This window comes from Micropterus dolomieu, linkage group LG14 (assembly GCF_021292245.1).
Source record: "Micropterus dolomieu isolate WLL.071019.BEF.003 ecotype Adirondacks linkage group LG14, ASM2129224v1, whole genome shotgun sequence".
NCBI lineage: Eukaryota > Metazoa > Chordata > Actinopteri > Centrarchiformes > Centrarchidae > Micropterus > Micropterus dolomieu.
The window spans coordinates 18,814,204-18,832,409 of NC_060163.1; the positions used below are offsets into that span (position 1 = coordinate 18,814,204).

Sequence of the window (18,206 nt, forward strand, 5' to 3'; positions counted from 1 at the left end):
AGTTGGAGGACTTTGAGAGTCGGATTAAAAAAGAAAGTTAAAATTGATGTAGCAGAAGATAAGAAATCATTTGTCTGGAGTATGACTTGAACTTAAAAAAATGTTGTCTTCCACAATTCCCATAATACAACTCAATAGCATCTTTCATTGGCCCGTACCTGACTGTTAAAAGCTCTAGTCTTTGAAACTCTGTGCACCTACTTGTTTGTGACTGCTCCCTCCCTCCAGAGCCACAGAAGAAATTATACAGCGGTTTTTACAGGCTGAGTACTACTCCCCATGACAAGATGTTTTCAATGTGTAAAATTAATGGAGTGCCCCTGTAAAGCTGCAATCGTTTTTGTCTATTTGCTAAAACTGTCACTGATTCCATCTACAAGAATCCACTTCTCCCTGAACAAAACAACCAATCAGAGCCAGGAGCAGTCTCTAACGCAGTGTCAATCACTGCTCTTGCACACGCTGCACAGCCCCTCTTCCTTGCGCGTGCTCTCACTCTGTCAAACTTAGTGTCTTCAGCTCGCGGCTTCAGAAGTTTTGCAAAACAATCACCAGCAATGAAAGAACTGCCCAAACTCCCTTTGTCAACAACAGCATGTAGTACAAAACGCTTTGGTGAACGCGTCTCAGCTCCAAGCGGAGCTTTAGGCTCATTATGTTCGATGCTTGTGGGTTTGGTGGGCGGGGCATAGTGGAGTGATGTGAGCAGCAAAGAGCGAGAGACTCGGTAGGTTTTGCATTCTATTTTCAGTTGTTGCCGACTGCAACTTTAAGGGGACAATAAACTGTAAATAAGTGAGGTAAACTTTGCGTGCAGAAAAAGCTTAGAAAGTTGTCAAATAAGCAAGAGTGAGGGTGAGTGTTGGAGAACAAGTCACTTTGGATAACAGTGTCAATCTACAAGATGGTCTGACAAAGCATTTTTCATGTGATTTAGCTGTATAGATTATCAGTGGAGGGTGACTGAAAACTATTGCATGTCAAGAAGAAGGGAATGCCACCTTTTTTTGAAATTCATTAACACATTAAATGACTGACTTTGTAATCATGCAGTCTTATTTTCAGGCTGCCTGAGGATTTTTGCTGTTGACTTCTTTTGTTATTAACAAAATCAATCCACTATCTCTCTGAGCAGAAGAGACTGAAGGCAGCAGAGGCAGAGAGCAAACTGAAGCAGGTTTATATCCCCACATAGTAAGTCACTTAATTTCACATTTATAGATGGTGCTATAACTGTATCTGTGACTGCAAGAAAATCATTATTTTATGCATAATTCATATTTCTGATTTAAAACACTGCAGAAGTCAGCTGCTGAAGTCAGTCTGTTAAATCTCTTCCTTTTATTTTCTGCGACAGTAACAAGCCCAACCCCAACCAGATCTCAATGACCAATGGCAAAATGGCGACAGTGAATGGAGCGGGCCCTGGGGCTTACCATGCAGCAGGAGGGGGCAGAGCCTGCGAGAGCTGCTATAGTGAGTTTTGTGTGTGTGTGTGTGTGTGTGTTTAAGCATGGCAAGTGTGAAATTAAATCACAAGGGCAATGAACATGGGTCAATTAGAAATGAAAGGGTAACAAACGGAGTGTTTACCAGCCAACAAGCTAACGGTTCTGTTGATAAGTTGTTTTGTGTGTGTGTCTTTTGTTTTTGATAAATGGTCCGACCAGTTCAAACCCCCAAATTATTGAATTTACAATGCTATAACGCAAAGTAAAGTAAAAATCCTCACATATTGGCAATTTTGTTATTATAAATTATTTCAACAGTAAATCTTGCCGTAAAAATGTTGTTTCATTTTCTTTCAACTGACAAATTGAAAGTCAAAGTAAGCACATCAAGGAGCTAGCGTCATCAAAGCGACTATCTAAAGATAAAGCTGCTTCCTGATAAAAGCTTTAAAGTGGTTGACTGGCAAAAAGCTGTAACGGTCCAGTGTGTAATATTTAGGAGGATCTATTGACAGAAATACAAAATGTAATCCATAACTATGTTTTCAATGGTGTATAAAGACCTTACGTAATGAACCGTTATGTTTTTATTACCTTAGAATGATCCATTTCTATCTGCATACACCCAGAGTCCCCTTACATGGAAATCGGAATGTTTCTACAGTAGCCCAAATGGACAAACTGCTATACAGAACACATTTCGTAACTATGTTGAATACTGTAAAACTTAATTAATAGCAGAGTCCCAAATAGCCGCCTACCCCGTTTACTGGCCTGGTGTAGGAACACATTTTGACACATAAATGCAGGTCCCGATTAAACGCCTGGTCTGGTTTTTATCTAAGTTCTTTGGATGTATAAAACCTCTTAAACCCTGCGGGGTTGCCTGCTTTAGCTGTTTCTAAGCTGCTTAAATCGTTAATACAAATATTAATGTTTAAACGTATGATCAATATGTCAGGATGGACATGCTACACGCTAGATCGGTTAGATTCTCCACAATTCAATTGTTCAGTTCATTTAACGGAAACAACGAGCCCCAAAGTCTAATTCTTAGAGATTTACCGGTGTAACCTGAATGGTACAAGAGATTAGGGGGAGGGGGGGGAGTGCTGACTCATGTTACCTTTAAAGCGCTCGTTAAGTCCGAATGTGTCCGTTCCTTGATTAATTATATTCATTTAGTCTGTGAGGGTCCACTGATTTTAAAAACAATCAAAACAGCTTTTCATAAAAATTAATCCAAGTTGTAAATTCTGTCATGTCTAGAAGTCCATCTCTGTCTGTCTGCCACACTTCTCTCATCCTTCACCGTGTTGTTATTTTCGTTAAGTTGCTGCCTTCAAAGTAAAGCTGTATTTGATATTATTGGATAATTTGGATAATTTCTATACAAGTAATATTCTGTTTGAAATAAATAAACTGTTTCATAGTAGCCTGTTTTGTGCAAGAGGTATTAAAGGCCTGTCCCAGTTTTCACAGCCTTTTTGTTGTTGGATTTAGAAATTAAATAGATATAATGTACAACCTCATGGAGAAAAGGTACAAAGTTAGGTTTTTTACTGCTGAATTTATAATTGCCTTTAGAATTAATACATTTATTATAATGTACTTATTATTTCGTCTGAGGAGCAAGTGAATGCAGTGAGCCATTAATTGCAATTCGCAACCCTCACCACTAGATGCCACTAAAACACACTGAACCTTTAATTATAATGCAGCCACAGGAAGTGTTACCTTTTGTATTAGAAGCTGAACTGCAACCATTCATTCTTTGAGCAGAGGAAATGAGAATCACAAAATATTTCAGAATTTACGTTAAACCATAATATGATCCAAGTAATCTTTTTTCAAATCCCGGTATCAGGATTCAATAAGAAACAGAACGAATGAGCAGAATCAATAAAACTCAGATTATCCCCACTAAATAGTCATGTTTTCTTTTATCCTGCCTACCAATACATTTGTATAGACAGTGACATGCAGTGTGACTGGGGCTGATGTATGGACACTTATAAAATCATTTAGAAAGGGACTCAAGACACTGGAAGAGAGATCAATATGCTGAGTGTCTTTTGGACCAATTTTCTCCTGCGATGCTTCTAATCTTCATTCATGCGTTTTGTACATTAACAGCCATGCAGTCGGCCCAATGGTACTCATGGGGGCCTCCAAACATGCAGTGCCGCCTGTGCGTTTCCTGCTGGATGTACTGGAAGAAGTACGGAGGCCTGAAGATGCCCAGCAGAGCAGAGGGCCCAGAGGAGAGGACCTCCCCCAGTCCAGCAAGCAATGTAAGCTCAGTCAGAAGGCACAGATGTAAAACACACATTTCAATTCTGAAGACCTCACGGTGGCTGCAGTTCCTCAAAACGTGTTTACCACCTATCACCTAAAAATATAATACAGCACTGTAAAGGAGTTCCTAAAAATCCACACAACTGCAGCTATTTAATATTTTACATTATATACAGTATATAGGTGATCTGTCAGCATCAATTATTCAGTGAGCTCAAAACCACACATACTGTATCTCACATATTAGCTGTTAATGAATTCACATGCCTTACACATTTACTGCGTGGGGAAAACGGACTAGTTAAAAGATTTTGTTTATATGTCTACAGCTGGCAGTGTTCATAGTAACTGTAACAATTACATACATTCAACTTTCATTTGTATCATATATATATATATATATATATATATATATATATATATATATATATAAACACACACACAGCCCTGAAATAAATCCTACTATAATGAAGGTTAAAATGTTTGGACAACATTGTTTTTAGAAAAAGTACTGATTCAACTTTATGGTCGTTTGGAAGCTGTAGTTTCCCGCATTCACATAAACAGGGTGGTCAAAATATACGGCAAAACAGCACCACAAACTGCAGCCTCCAAAATGATCGTACAGTTGAGGCAATATGTCTCTAAAATTATTTCAACAAAAATGGGATGTATTAACCTTCATGAAGGTATGATTTATTGCTGGGCTGTTTTTATTTGACTTTATTCGTTTTAGGCATACCTAATACACTTTGTTTTTTTGTTTTTTGACAGTTTTTTTTTTTTTTTTTTTTTTCATTGTCATTCAAAAGCTAAAGCATGATGTTGGTATTTTGTTCATGTAAACAGCTGTCAAATTCACTTATACAGCTCCAGTGAGTCTTGAACATTAGCATACTTTAAAAATAAAGTCCACTGTAACTGTGTAGAGGGTAATGGGAAAAGAAATGGACTGGGACGTGGGGTGAACAGGTATTTTCTTTGAAGTTTTAAAGTCCCTGAAAACTTTATTTCATATCTATTTATAGTATTTCTAAAAGTAAGTATTCCTGTCTAAATAAGCAAGAATTAAAAGCTGGAGGAAATCATCATTGGGTATTTGTTTACATAGTTAAACACTCAAAAACTGAGCCCCGCCCACTTCAAACCAGTGAGAAGAGACAAAACCCAAATAGAGAAATCTCTCATGCAAAATAACCAAACCTGTTGGTCCGTTAATGTGGGACCACATCACTCACAGTAAGAACCTGACTAAGAAAATAGATTGTTATCAAAACACCTAAAATGCATATATATATCTCTATCTATCTCGATAGATAGATATTTACTGTACAACTGTATTCAGTGGCCTTTTCTCTGTCCCCTCCCTCCTTACCAGGAGCCTCGCTCACGGAGTCATGGTCCTCGCCAATCCAACCACATGGTGCCAATGCGAAACAGCGGCAGCCCCAAATCCTCCATGAAGACCAAGCAGGCTTTCCTGCTGCAGGCCACCCGCCTCACCAAGCTGGCCCGGCACATGTGCCGTGACATCATCAGGCTGCGCCGTGCTGCGCGCCGGCCCTTTGTCCCCATTAACTGTGGGGCCATAAAGGCAGAGTGTAAGAGCTCTTTCAATTCCTCCTAACTTCTGCCTTATGGACACACACACCTGCAGACAAGACAAAACATATGCAGACATACAGAAACACACACACTCACCACCCTTCCTCACCCTGACTGCCCCGCCATCAACCCCCATCTCTGCCTGTCTCTGCCCCCGTCTGTCTCTCTTTCTGTTTTATTATTATTGTTATTATTATTATTTTGGTTTTTGTACTCTCCCACCCCCTGTTTCCAATAAAGACTGCCTGTCCTCATAACTATGAGTTTTGATCATCTTTTCATCCGTGTTTTTATTTTTTTAATTCTTTTATCAGTTATGGTTCTTGTTCACTGTGAACTGAAAGCCATTGTCCAAATTATACACAAATATTTATTGGTTAAACAGGGCTGTTCTGCACGAGCACACCTGCGCACACTTAAAAAAAAATACACAGATAAGGGATTTTGCATCTGTCATTAACAAGTGGACTGTAATACGATCCAAATGAAGTTATATTCTAGTCTGAGCCGTATATTTGCTGAAGTTCGGTGTAGAGAAAATGTATTTTACTAAGAGAAGCACTTTTTTGCACAGCGCCCCTGTTACAGGCGTGCCCGCTCTGTGCTGTCATGGCTGAGCGAGTTGTATCAGCCACGAATGTTTATTGTAAATTCTGAACTTCAGCTTCAGTGTGTTTGCCCTCACCCTTTTAAAAGGAAAAAAAAAACACATTTCTGTTCCTTTTTGCGCGCACATTTTATCTCATGCTGTTAATCATGTGTGTTTTTGTGTGTATTAGACAAAATGAACTGTTTTGGTTGATAACGAGCTTTAGACTGATGACACTTGAAAGAAGGGCGGTTAAAGATGAAGTAAGGACCTTATTTGCCTGGTACAAAGAATAAATAGCTGCTCTTGCCTTCTTTATTACTGGCTACATCTCCCACTGCAGATCAGGCTTATCCACATGGAGTCACCAACTGGACCATGTCCTCTTGGATGCTCCCTCACCATACCATCCGCTCAGCTGCTCTTCTGTGTTCAAATCATGCAATATTCATATGAATCCATCGTGTTGCCTCCTCTCTCTTGGAATCCTGCGGACAGGATTTGCCATGTAGAGCCATTCCTCCCCTCCACTTTGCTACCTTGTTCTTTCATTTTCTAACAACTGTTGCAATATTCTCATCTCATCTTCTACCTCTTTTTGCTCTTTTCTTTCATCACTGTGTGAATGTGAGCGTAGACCTCCAATAAAGTCACACCTGAAAGCATCTCTTCTGAGTCCTTGTGCTTCATGTGTCCCGTGTTATATGTCCATCAACTCCACCACACTCGGAGGAACCATAAAAGGCACGCCTTCCCCCCCAGCATGGACTCAACCTTCAGCACCTGCTGTCATAATACCTTCATATTTTAATGTATGTGTGTTTTACAATATGTTTTTTCTTTTGTGTGTGCATGTAAGCATGTACTTACATCTCTGTATGTGCATGTGGGAGAGATTATGCTTTAGTGGACGTGCCATCCCTGAAAGTAAGTCACCACATTAACACCGCAGAGTGATTTACTCACTTGATTCCTGCATCCTGTGTTGAACCTCTGCATTCATTTTAAACACGAAAAGAGGTCATTTTCATTTACATAATGCATCCTTGTGTAAATAGGACTGATTTTATTCTGCAGAAATGTTAAACAGTGTTTAGTATTCATGGTCAGACAGTATCTCAGTAGATAGAGCGATATTATGAAGTCAGAGAGACACAGTACTGCTTTGTAAAATGTGTATATGTGTGTGTTTGGTTTAGACATGTTAAGGGTGTCGGAAGGACATGGAACACGCCTACCCAAAACCAGAGCCGCCCAAAGGAGCACTCTGACCAGTGTCCTGCAGTTTCTAGGTAAATCACTGTACTGTGTCAGATCACAGGAATATGAGTAGATGTTATTCAGATGGTCTGTAGGAGCCAGTTGATGCAGCTCCAGTGTGGTGTCTCTTCCAGAGTCCCGTCCGGCAGCCCATGCCCCTCGCTCCCACCGCACCGCGGGCCTGCAGACGCCTCCCCCTCGACGCCTCCTCTCTTCTCTCCCACACGGCCCCCACGGCATGCTGGGAAAACGCAGCTACCATCACCACAGCAGGGCTGAGCCAGACAGACGCTCAGGTACACACACAGAAATGCATTTCTTTAAAAAACAGAGCTGAACTAATTCCACAAAAGTTAATTATGACTTGTTTTTTCAATAATTGTTGCTTAACTTAATCCCGCCTAGAAGCAGAAAGTCATAACCTGTATTACATCTGTTAAACCCCCCCAAAAATTGGAAAATGCGTCCCGTCTTGCTTTTAACTAAGTTACTTATGATGTGAATTAACCTCGAGGACCAAACAGTATTGATAGCCAATGTTCTTGTCATCCTTTTGCTTGATAAAATCAAATTAGTGGAAATACACCCGAAGTTGATAACCTTTTCTGCCATTTCTTATCTAAACTAGCTCGTTGGAGAGAATGACAACTAATTCTAATGAAAACGAATCAGCAGATGGGGGTCATTTGGATAATTTGGATGATTCAACTTCAGTCTGACACTTTGTTTTTTATTGGTAACTTCACTATTTTTACTGAAATTGAAACACAGTCATTTGTTGCACCACTTGTAACTAGGAAAAGTAATAAACTAATCAATACTATTCACAACTGACAGATTCTCTCATGCATACTGTGCATCTTTTTCTTGTTTTTGCAGAGAACCCATGTACAACAGGTGGACCCCTCCTGGTAGGTGTCTTATACTTGTTTTTTTAACATATCCTGTACAACTGCATCACTGCTGTTTGTAATAAGATTACATTAATTGTCTTTTTGCAGCATAACGGCCGCAACAGCAGCAGTGGAAACACCCGAGGCGGAGTGATGATCCGCAAGAGACGCCCCAACTGGATTGATGCCCCTGATGACAGCTTCTTCCTTGTCACCCGGGAGACCAGGTAAGCAAAGGTGACCCTTTTCTGACCTCTGATTAGCTGACTGTGTGTGTGTATGCGTGTGTGAAGGGAAAGCAAGTGATGCTCAGAGCAGAAAGCTGACAAGTAATTGAGGTGTGGCAGAAAAGGACACTGAGGGTTTTTTTTGGTGGTGGTGACCTCAGACTGCTGTGCAGTGCGCACAAACACACCAACACACACAAACACAAAACATGTGTGCCTAAATTCACACAGACCCATTGATTTGAAACTGAGTGGCAGCCTGGGGACGCCTGCAGAGTCTTTTGGTCTAGTTTTCAAAATTTTAAAATCGATTTGAATAAAAAATAAAAGATTTACTTAAAAACAGTCATGTAGCTTAGAAAAGCACCAATTTTGACAAACTGAATTAAGATATTTTTTTGTTCACAGGGAAAAATGTATCCCAGAAGACACTGATTGAAAATAGACAGGACTATTGCTACCATTGCAGACATTGAGGTCCTGTTAAGATATTTTTATATTTTACAGTTTGACATTTTTCTGATTTTCAGTATTTTCTGACCAATAAAAATTAAATTCTTTGCAGGATTCAGTGATGGTTATTAGACAACAGAAGGGGCCATGTCATTCAGATGAAGTTGCCTTTCATGCCGCCTGGGCCAGCCACTCTAGATCAGCCTAAGCAGATACAATATAGATATTAGGTCTGGTTAAGACAAAGCAGACACTGTCTGCTCTTTGCTTGTAGAATTTGGAGGCAGCTTAAAGGTGCATTAGGTCAGAGCTAGAGTATTGTGTCACCTGTCAGAAGGCTCAGTAGCTTTATGACAGCACAGCCTGATACTCACTGCAGGACCAAATGACATTTAATATCAGTACTGGGCTTCCGCAGGAACCTACATGATAATTTAACACAATTTTATAGATGGGGTTGCTGGGGGAACCTCAACTTGTGACCTCAGAATTTCTCCTGAGTAAAAGTCCTGGCTACGCCCCTGAACATAGACGTGCTGAGTTGGTTTTTTGAGGCTGTAGTTTGGCCTTTACAATAAATTGTATAATTTTTATGCTAGTGCTTCACTGCCAGGTTTACATGCATTCAGTTATTGCTGCCTAGATCATTTCACTTACTTTTTAGCAAAGCTTGCCACGTGGCTCTAAGCATAGCAATGTTGGTCGGTCAGTCCACCAAATTGATCCAGATGACTGAAATATCTCACCAACTTTTGGATGGATTTTCATAGAATTTGATACAAACATTCATGGTCCCCTCAGGATAAATTGTAATAACTTAGTTGATTCCTTAACTTTTCATATAACAGCAAAAGATTAATTTGTCCAATACTTTGGTTTACTACTAAATACCATGACTATATAAAACATGGGTGTAGTCACCATGAAGTCACCCATAGGTTTCTGAGGAGCGATAGTAAAGATCAATGTGGGCACCCAATAAAATCCTCCGACATTCGCCATCTTGGCAGTGTCTGACATGCCTAACTCACAGCTAATCCAAAAATAAGCACTTTGAGATTTGCCTCAAATGTAAAGTGCATTATAAATCAAATGTATTATTATTATTTATTAAAATGGGCAAAGAGGTGGCGCGCTGGTGGGCTGAATATAGTCCTGGTTGCTGCGGCTAGCCAGCTGGGATGGCACCCATCTGTCACTCAAAGTGACCATCCTTTAATTATGAATAACATTAAGCCTTAATACAAGTTAAAAGGGGAAGGTATATAAAATGCACCCCCCATACAGCTGTCATGATCTGGGAAATTAGCTATACAGACCAATTTTCTTTGTACCACTTCACGTTGGCTTAATTTTTTTAGCCTTGGAGGTTGCTGCTTGCTTTATAACCACAAAACTAATGAAATTCCCGTCACCCTCAGCTGTACTTTGTGTTTAGTACAATTCAGCAGATATTAATTAGCTAAACAAAGATGGTGAACATAGTAAATATCATACCTTTTGTTTAAAGCACTCTTGTGCCTGATTACACCCTTGACAGACCTGCTAGCATGGCTGTAGACTTCTAGTCTTGTTACATGCTGCATTTGTAGAGACATCAGTGTTTTAAGACTCAAACTGAATGAAATACAACTGTGGGCAGACATGTAAGATTTGATGATGCATTTAGTTAATGCTGAACAAATGAATGTGAGATAAAATTGACTAATTCCTCCATTAAAAGCACCTTTGCGTCATCCAATATTATGCTTCACTGAATAATGTAGGCTGATACAGATTTCTGTTTGCCTTGTGAACAAATAACTTTCCTAAATGGCTGTAATACAGGTAGCACATTTTGGAAATAATGTCTTTTTAAAAACTGCTGATCCAAATGTCTCAAGAACCCCAAACAGCAGCTTAATCACTTTCATGGCTTCTCTTTGCAAGTACTGATCATCGGTACACATTTTCTTGTAGAAATGATTGAATATACAATTGAATAAACATGCCTTTATGTTTTACACATAAAAAAATCTGTTTCTTTTTATTTTGCTCACACATACATAGACACTCATACGCGGATAATGATTCAGTGTTTGTATGTCCGTATGTGAGAGAGAAAGATGTTCTTCCATTAAGTCTGTGTCTAAATGAGCCATTGCACCCGGCCCTCACAGCCGCCCTCCGACCGTCGGGGCTAAAATTAGAGCAGCTAACTGGTGCAGATGGGCCAGCGAGGAGCCAGGCACCACATTAACCATGGCTGCACTCGTATGGATCACTCACTTACCACCAAGATCATCATGGCTGTGTGTTTGTGTGTGAGAGAGATGGCATCATTCCTAATACAGTCCCTGTTGTAATATTATACTGTCATTCCTTCTCCTTGCAGAGACAATAAATGCTTTTCTGAATAGAAGACATTAATAGATCTGCTCTGAAAGGCTGCTGCTAATGAGAAATGATTGGAAGTTTCATTTTCTCCCATTCTCTGTCTCTTTATTCTACTCGTTCTCTCTCTTAATGTGATGAAGAACACAGTGTGTCACAGAGCAGAGAGAAGGAGTGGGAGATCACTCCTACTTATTCAGGGAGGCAAGAGAGACAGACGGAAACAAAAAGTTTTCACTTTTCTTAGCATAACTGTGTGCTACAGAGTGTCATAAAACCTGATGATGAAGCTTATGAAACGTCAGGAGAACAACAAATTATCATGATACTGTCATAATTCTGTGGGTAATTTTATGGCAATCCATCCAATAGTTGTTGAGACATTTCACTCTGAATCAAAATGCCAGCTTACTGATGCTACTAGATGAAAAGTCAGGGAATTAACAACCAAAAATGACAGAAATGACTACAAATGTATGTAGCAAAACATGTTTATTTAGTATTTCCTACAACATTAATCATGTCAAGATTATTCACATTTATGGCAGGGATTGACCCCGAAGTTGGTTACATAAACTGTGTTAAAGAAGTAAACATAGCCACCATGACACCCATTGGTTTGTGGACTACCATTTTGAAGACTCGAGTTTGACATTTTGGCCGTTTCCATCTTGGTTTTTGTTTTTTTAAGCCAGAAGTGAACCTAGTTGGACCAGAGGGTGGAGCTGGGGAGGAGTGGGGGAAACGCTTAGTAGCTACCTTTGTTAGCAAGGTGCATCTGTAATTCACATTCACATATCAATTGGTATGCTAATTTTGGCTAGCGAAAAATATGCTTAAAACAATATGTACTCTCCGGAAGAAATGAACAGCTGACTCCCTAGAGTACTACCAATGAACCGAAAACACACTGTGAAAGTGTCATAGTTTTAAGAAGAAAACACAGGCAGCACTCAAAAACAAGTTCACAGCTATTTAATTTAATAAAGGTTTCATTCATTCATTCATTTAAATGCACACGGTGCAGTGAATATGCATTGCTATGCCTCTATCTAATCACAAGGTAGCAACGCCTAAAGCATGCCCTGCTTTATTATCTGTTTAACTCTAAATGGGACCATAATTTACAAAATGAACATCATACTGTGTTGAAAAAGACTTGAAACCCGTGATTGATACCATAAGCTCATTAGGAAAATGTTTACTGAGGTAATAAATCAAGTGAGAAGTAGGGTAATTTTTATAATGACTTCTACACAATCCGTCTTCTTTTTGCAACTAGTGGAGTTGCCCCCTGCTGGTCATTACAAAGAATGTAGGTTTAAGGCACTTCTGCATCGGCTGCACTTTTCAGACCTGGAGGCCAAGTGAAAATCCTCATAGGCTATAAAACGTCTCTAGTTAGGGCAGGGCATCTAATAATACTATTTATAATAATATATCAGTCCCGGCAAAGATTTTTCTCCAAAACGAGTACTTTAAATTTTAATACTTCCCGTGCATTTTTGCTGATAATACTTATGTACTTTTAAATAGGATTTTGAATGCCGGACGTTTACTTGTAATGTGTATTTTTACATTGTAGTATTGGTACTTTTACTTAAAGTACGGGATCTGAGTCATTCTTCTATCAAAGTAACTAACATGCAAGACTGAAAAGCTGAATGTGGACAGAAAAATAACAGGACAAAGAGTCTGAAATGGCAAACATTAGGAAACAGAACCAGAAATGTAAATGAGACAGCCTTATATGTTTGAGCGTGGATTTACATGTTTGCTCTCCTTCTCCCAACAGGCAGCTGAACAGACAAACAGCAGAGCTTTAGATAATGTGCCAGCAGAGCCAAATCTTTTCTCCAGTTTATATTCTGCTCTAACTCTAAGTGGCAATCCTTGTGTCATCCTGTGTAATAATCAATATCAGCGCTCATTGTGCTGCTCTTTGTGTCATTGAAAGATCTGTGTGTAGATGTACTGTTGCATGTACTTTCTGACACATTTACCATGGATGCACGGGTACATAATGTACATCAGAGTCATCATGAGTGCTCTAGTGCTTACTTTTATTACCAGCAGGGATCTGGAGGGAGCTGATGTGTTTTCCTCTTCACGAAAAAAAACATCTTCAGTGCTGCTGAGAGAGCAGTGAAAATGAGAGCATGTCAAAAGGGCTTTGCTGTGCATTAAATCTCAAAGTGTTTTTCTTGACAGCCTAAAGGGAACCGCGAACAATCACCCATACAGTACATTGTGGTTATGTATCTTGCATTTGCCTTCAAATGAATTCCATTAGTGCTGTGTCCAATATTTGTGAGTGTGCCCCATGGTCTTGGCTTTAGTGCTGTTGGTTGCTGTGGCCTGTTAAAAGAGACTTCCTGTCACAGCCCAAAGCCAACTGCAGTCTGGAAATTACCACAGAGCTCCTTTATAAGCCTGAAAATCCTGCAGAGATGCACCTCTCTCTTACCTCACAACAGAGATGTGTATTAGTAAGTCTAATCCTGGTGCTCAATAAATGTTGTACTCTGCTTTAGTGGATCCTCCTGAAATGAGAAAAAAATGGTTGCTTCTATTTACTTTCTCATCGGAACCTCAATTTGATGCCCTTAAAGTGAACTTTTCTGCCCTCTCGCTTTATTACTTTTTCCATCTTATGTCTTGAATGCGTTGGTTACTGCCGGTGAGGCTTTACAATTCACACCTCATGTAAAGCTGTTGCTTTTTATGTCTGCTGAACACAGAAAACAGACACCATCGATAGGAAGACCTTGCTAAAAACAAAATAAAAGGTCAAGTAATTACAACATTTTTACAACCAAACAATCAAGTGATTAACTACTAAGTCCAGTTGCATGTATCACTGTCCAACTGCTGGTAAACCAATGGTATACACGACAAATACGCTGTCTCATAAAGCCCACATCCGAAAGCCAGTTTCACCATTGTTTCTATGTATTTGCACCCTTTTTACTGCAGGCTGTTGTTATAACATGGCAGTATGTGTAGTAGTAGTAGGTGGCTGCAGTAATGACAAATAGCTAGAAGCCTGTGATCAGCTACATATAAATAATGTATTCAAACAAACATTATCCGCAGGCTTAACTACTGTAACTTGCTGAAGCATAAAGATGCAATCATGAATTATTGCCTGCTAAATGTGAAATATCAGGCACTCAAAGACCAAAATAAAATGCTTCATGAAGAATGAAACTTTAATTTTAAATAGTCAAGCATGTCATGCGTGTCTTGTAAAAGAGACAGTGTATCTCCAGAGATGTCGTGGTTAAAACAGGTTAAAGAAAATAAATCAAAACAATCTAAAGATCAAATCTAAAAGCCCAAATTTCCCAAATCACAGAACAGCAATTAGGCTTTGTAATGCAAGAATTGCTTTCTTGCAGAGTTTTAGATGTGTCTTGTTTCCACAAAGACAGGAAGGGAAAACAACTAGCATGACTCTCAAAAGCTAACAAAACACTTCCAAAAGCTCCATAGCTCACTAATTGACCAATTATATCTTGTATTTATTTTCTTAATCCGTACAAAATCTGAAGAACAAGCTACATTAGCTGGCTGCTGGTGGTAACTTCATAATTACCTGTAGACAAAAGAGTGGTATCTCCTCATGTAACTTTTATTAAGAAAGTGAATGAGGGTAATTCCCAAAATATTAAACCTTTCCTTTAAACAGTAAGTTAACTTTTTCCATGGGTCAGAGGCAGATATAATTTTTTTATTTTATATCAGTAAACTCAACAGACCAGAATGCAGTGCAGCCACAACATATGTTGTGCTCTGAGTGCTCTCTCCACCTACAGTTGAGTCCACACAGAGTAAGAGTAATGTAAAAACGGAGTCAAATTCCTCAAATGTGTACACATACCTTTAAAGGTCATTCTGATTCTGATTTTCAGCCACAGTAGGCAGCTGTTTCTGGGGAAAAAGCTCTAAAACTCACTGTGTGCTACTTGCCTAGTTAACCACTACCTGATGAGCATAGCATTTAGCAGCTAAAGAGGCGGATCGCTTTTAGTTTTTACCAAAATAAAGCTAAAAGACTGTGCATTTTGAGTTTCATCAGGTGGACACAAAACATGACTTCAAATTAGTGTTTGCTAACACTTAACAACTTCACATATGGATGATAATATGCCAATGCTGAGGTTAAAGCTTGCTCTGCTGACACCAGGTGGCCAAACAAATGCATGCTGCTTTAAAATGACAGTGTTCAAATGTGACCATCTAACACAGCAGCAGAAAACTGCAGAACATGCTTTTCATAAAGACTGATGAAAGAACACATGAATGGAAAAGAAAACATATTAAGTTACATAAAATATGGGAACAGAGGCTCTATAGAAGGAGGCATGATGCAAACTTGGAAATAGGAAATTACAAAATAGGGATTGACATAGGTTTAATAAGAAGTATTCCAAAAATAATTAGCTCACAAATCAACTCTAGCTCATTTTGATGAACAATGTCACCACAAGAGTTAGTTCTAGAGCTTTTTGATCACACATTTTCCTCAGCAGACGGAGTTGCCCAGTTGTCATTGAACCATATATTTTTCCTGAGTGCTTTAAGGTTGATGTTGTCTTAAAAATTGGGATTAAAGGTTCATCCTTGACCTTGGAAACAGTCATTGGGCTGACTGCTGAAATTATTTTATATTATTTTGTCTACTACTTGACTGTTTCTGATACAAACTAATGTTTCCAAGGTAAAGTTTATACTGATGTTTGCTTTGCATCAGTGTATCTTCTTCTGCACTTATGTCCTGTCTTGTCTTCACCCCTCCAGGAGAGCCAGACGGCTACTGTCCCGCTCCCAGCTCAGGCACGCTTGCCGGCAGCCCTGCGAGCAGATCACCCTGCGCAGGGTCTCCCAGGGCCCACCTCAGGGGCTCGTCCTTGCCCCTCCGCACCCTCACCCCAGCCTGAGGATGCGAGGCCCCATCGTCATCCACGACTGATTGGACGCGGACCCTCCGACCTCCCCAACCCCTACTACATATACACTAACAAATTCTCACCTCCTTCAATTTTCCTCATTAAATCCTCGAACCCTCCTTTGCTTTTTGTCCTTAAAATTACGGTTATAATCCTTGACAACACTTAAACAAGCTATCTTAACTGTTTGGCAACAGAAGGATGTGATGATGCCGTGATGCAATAGACACATACACTTGACCTGACTGCAAGTGCTGCCTGTCTTTAATCCCCTGGGAATGTGTTTGTGTGTGTACATACTGTATTTGTGTGTGTGTGTGTGTGTGTATGCATGAGTGCGTGCGTGCATGTGTGTGTGCGTGTGTGTGTGTGTGTGTGTGTGTGTGCGTGTGCGTGTGTGTGTGTCAGTACGAGGGGATGTTGAATTGTGCTGTTCTTGGTTTTTATGGATGGACATAATGACGGAACTTTGTGTGACCTTTGTGTTGATGGTGAATTGTTGTGAAGTTTTATCAGTTTGTATAAAGTTGGTTTTTTTTGGGAGGGGGCATGGGGTTAGATTAGGATGGGATGGGAAGGGAGGGGGTGGGTGGGATTGTATTTGTGGGTACTGAGGTTCTTTAACATTGGAGAAGAGGCAAATGTCCCAACGTTAATGTTAAAAAGAAAATGCACTACATGGAGACCCATCTGGCGGCTTTTTTAATAAAACGGCTGCTTTAAATTGTGTTTTACCTGCAGTTTTTTCACGCTCTTCTTGAAATTTAAATCAGTGAGCTGGAGCCGGTGTTGAAGAATGATTACCTGGAGACATTATTTTACAAACCTTCTATAACTTCACCCAAAAAAGCTGTCAGTTATTCATGACAAATCTGCAGGTCTGAAAATATAACAAGGCAAAGAAATAGAGCCAGCTTACATCAAACAGCATAAGCCTCCCTCATGAGCCAGTGTATAATATATTGTATATCTCATTACAGCACTGTAAATCTACTCATCCTATTTCTATGGCCGACTGTACCTACCTAGCCCTAACATGGGTACTAAAGCACTTCCTTTGCAGCAGAAAAGGGCATGGATCTGTCATATTTTCCTCAAGGCTGCGATGCACCAGCAACATTTTTAGGCAAAAGGATGAGCAACTTTGCCAGCAGCTGTTTGCTAAAATGTATGTTCTTCATTGCATTTGATCTTTAAAGCCAACAGTCAAGTTTATCCTGTTGTCAGACCTCTCTCTCTCTCCCCCGCTGCATGACAATATTGCCAGAAGGCGTTGCCTCAAAAGGTTGCAGGTTAACCCGTCCAGCCTTCAGGTGTGTTTAATTATGAGTTTTAAAACTGGCATCGCCGCCGCATGTCTTTGAGGTGAGAGCCTCTTGCTGACCGATTGGGTCACATGATTTTTTCTCTTTCATTCAGAATGTTTATGTTAGTGTTTCCTGTATGTCATGTGTTGAATTATGAATATGCTAAGAATAATAATAATAATAAAAAAAACAAGAACAATGACAGAGATTATGGTGTCCAGTCATTTTGTGATGTTATATACTGACAGCCTGCCCCCTCTCCCAGCCACCTACTCCGTCTGTCTGTCTCTTTTTGTGTTGCTCTTGAGGGGGAGTGTAATAGATGGGTCCTGATACACACTGTGGCCTTTGTGAGGATGCCGAGAAATACCCCACAAAATAATGCAATTTGATACAGTTGTTGAGGAATGAGGAAAGCGCTCAGAACATAAATCATGTTCTTGGAGGCTTACAACCTGCCTCAAGCTACTTCACTGTGTGTGTGTGTGTGTGTGTGTGTGTTGCCTGCTGAAACTGCTGGGTGTTGTTGTTTCCACCATGTTTTCTTTACAGTCTGTGATTCCCACTGAAGGTGAAAATCAGAAACAGAGGGAGAGCGTGAACAGCAATATTTAGATTGAACCTGACATGTTGTAATTGGATTTCAGCTACAGGCATGTGGGACTACAGGGGATTAGAAAAAGCCTCAGTAGATGTAACATGTTCATCATGTCATCTGTAACAGCTGCACATTTGACTCAATATTGGAGTACTTTTAGATAGTATATACACTGTAGTGGCCAAACGTCTGCGGAAACC

General features: G+C 39.8%; 1 protein-coding gene across 1 annotated transcript in view; it reads left to right on the forward strand.

The window, feature by feature from the left end:
- Positions 1-16,139, forward strand: part of mta3 (metastasis associated 1 family, member 3) — a 29,567-nt gene extending 13,428 nt beyond the window's left edge. Inside the window, exons 11-19 of the mRNA XM_046068521.1 lie at positions 1,136-1,194; positions 1,358-1,476; positions 3,588-3,745; positions 5,128-5,350; positions 7,143-7,235; positions 7,338-7,499; positions 8,083-8,114; positions 8,205-8,323; positions 15,953-16,139. Of these exons, the coding sequence (XP_045924477.1) occupies positions 1,136-1,194; positions 1,358-1,476; positions 3,588-3,745; positions 5,128-5,350; positions 7,143-7,235; positions 7,338-7,499; positions 8,083-8,114; positions 8,205-8,323; positions 15,953-16,124 (1,137 nt within the window). The 3' untranslated portion in view covers positions 16,125-16,139. The remainder of the gene's footprint in view (positions 1-1,135; positions 1,195-1,357; positions 1,477-3,587; positions 3,746-5,127; positions 5,351-7,142; positions 7,236-7,337; positions 7,500-8,082; positions 8,115-8,204; positions 8,324-15,952) is intronic.
- Positions 16,140-18,206: the final 2,067 nt, after the last annotated feature.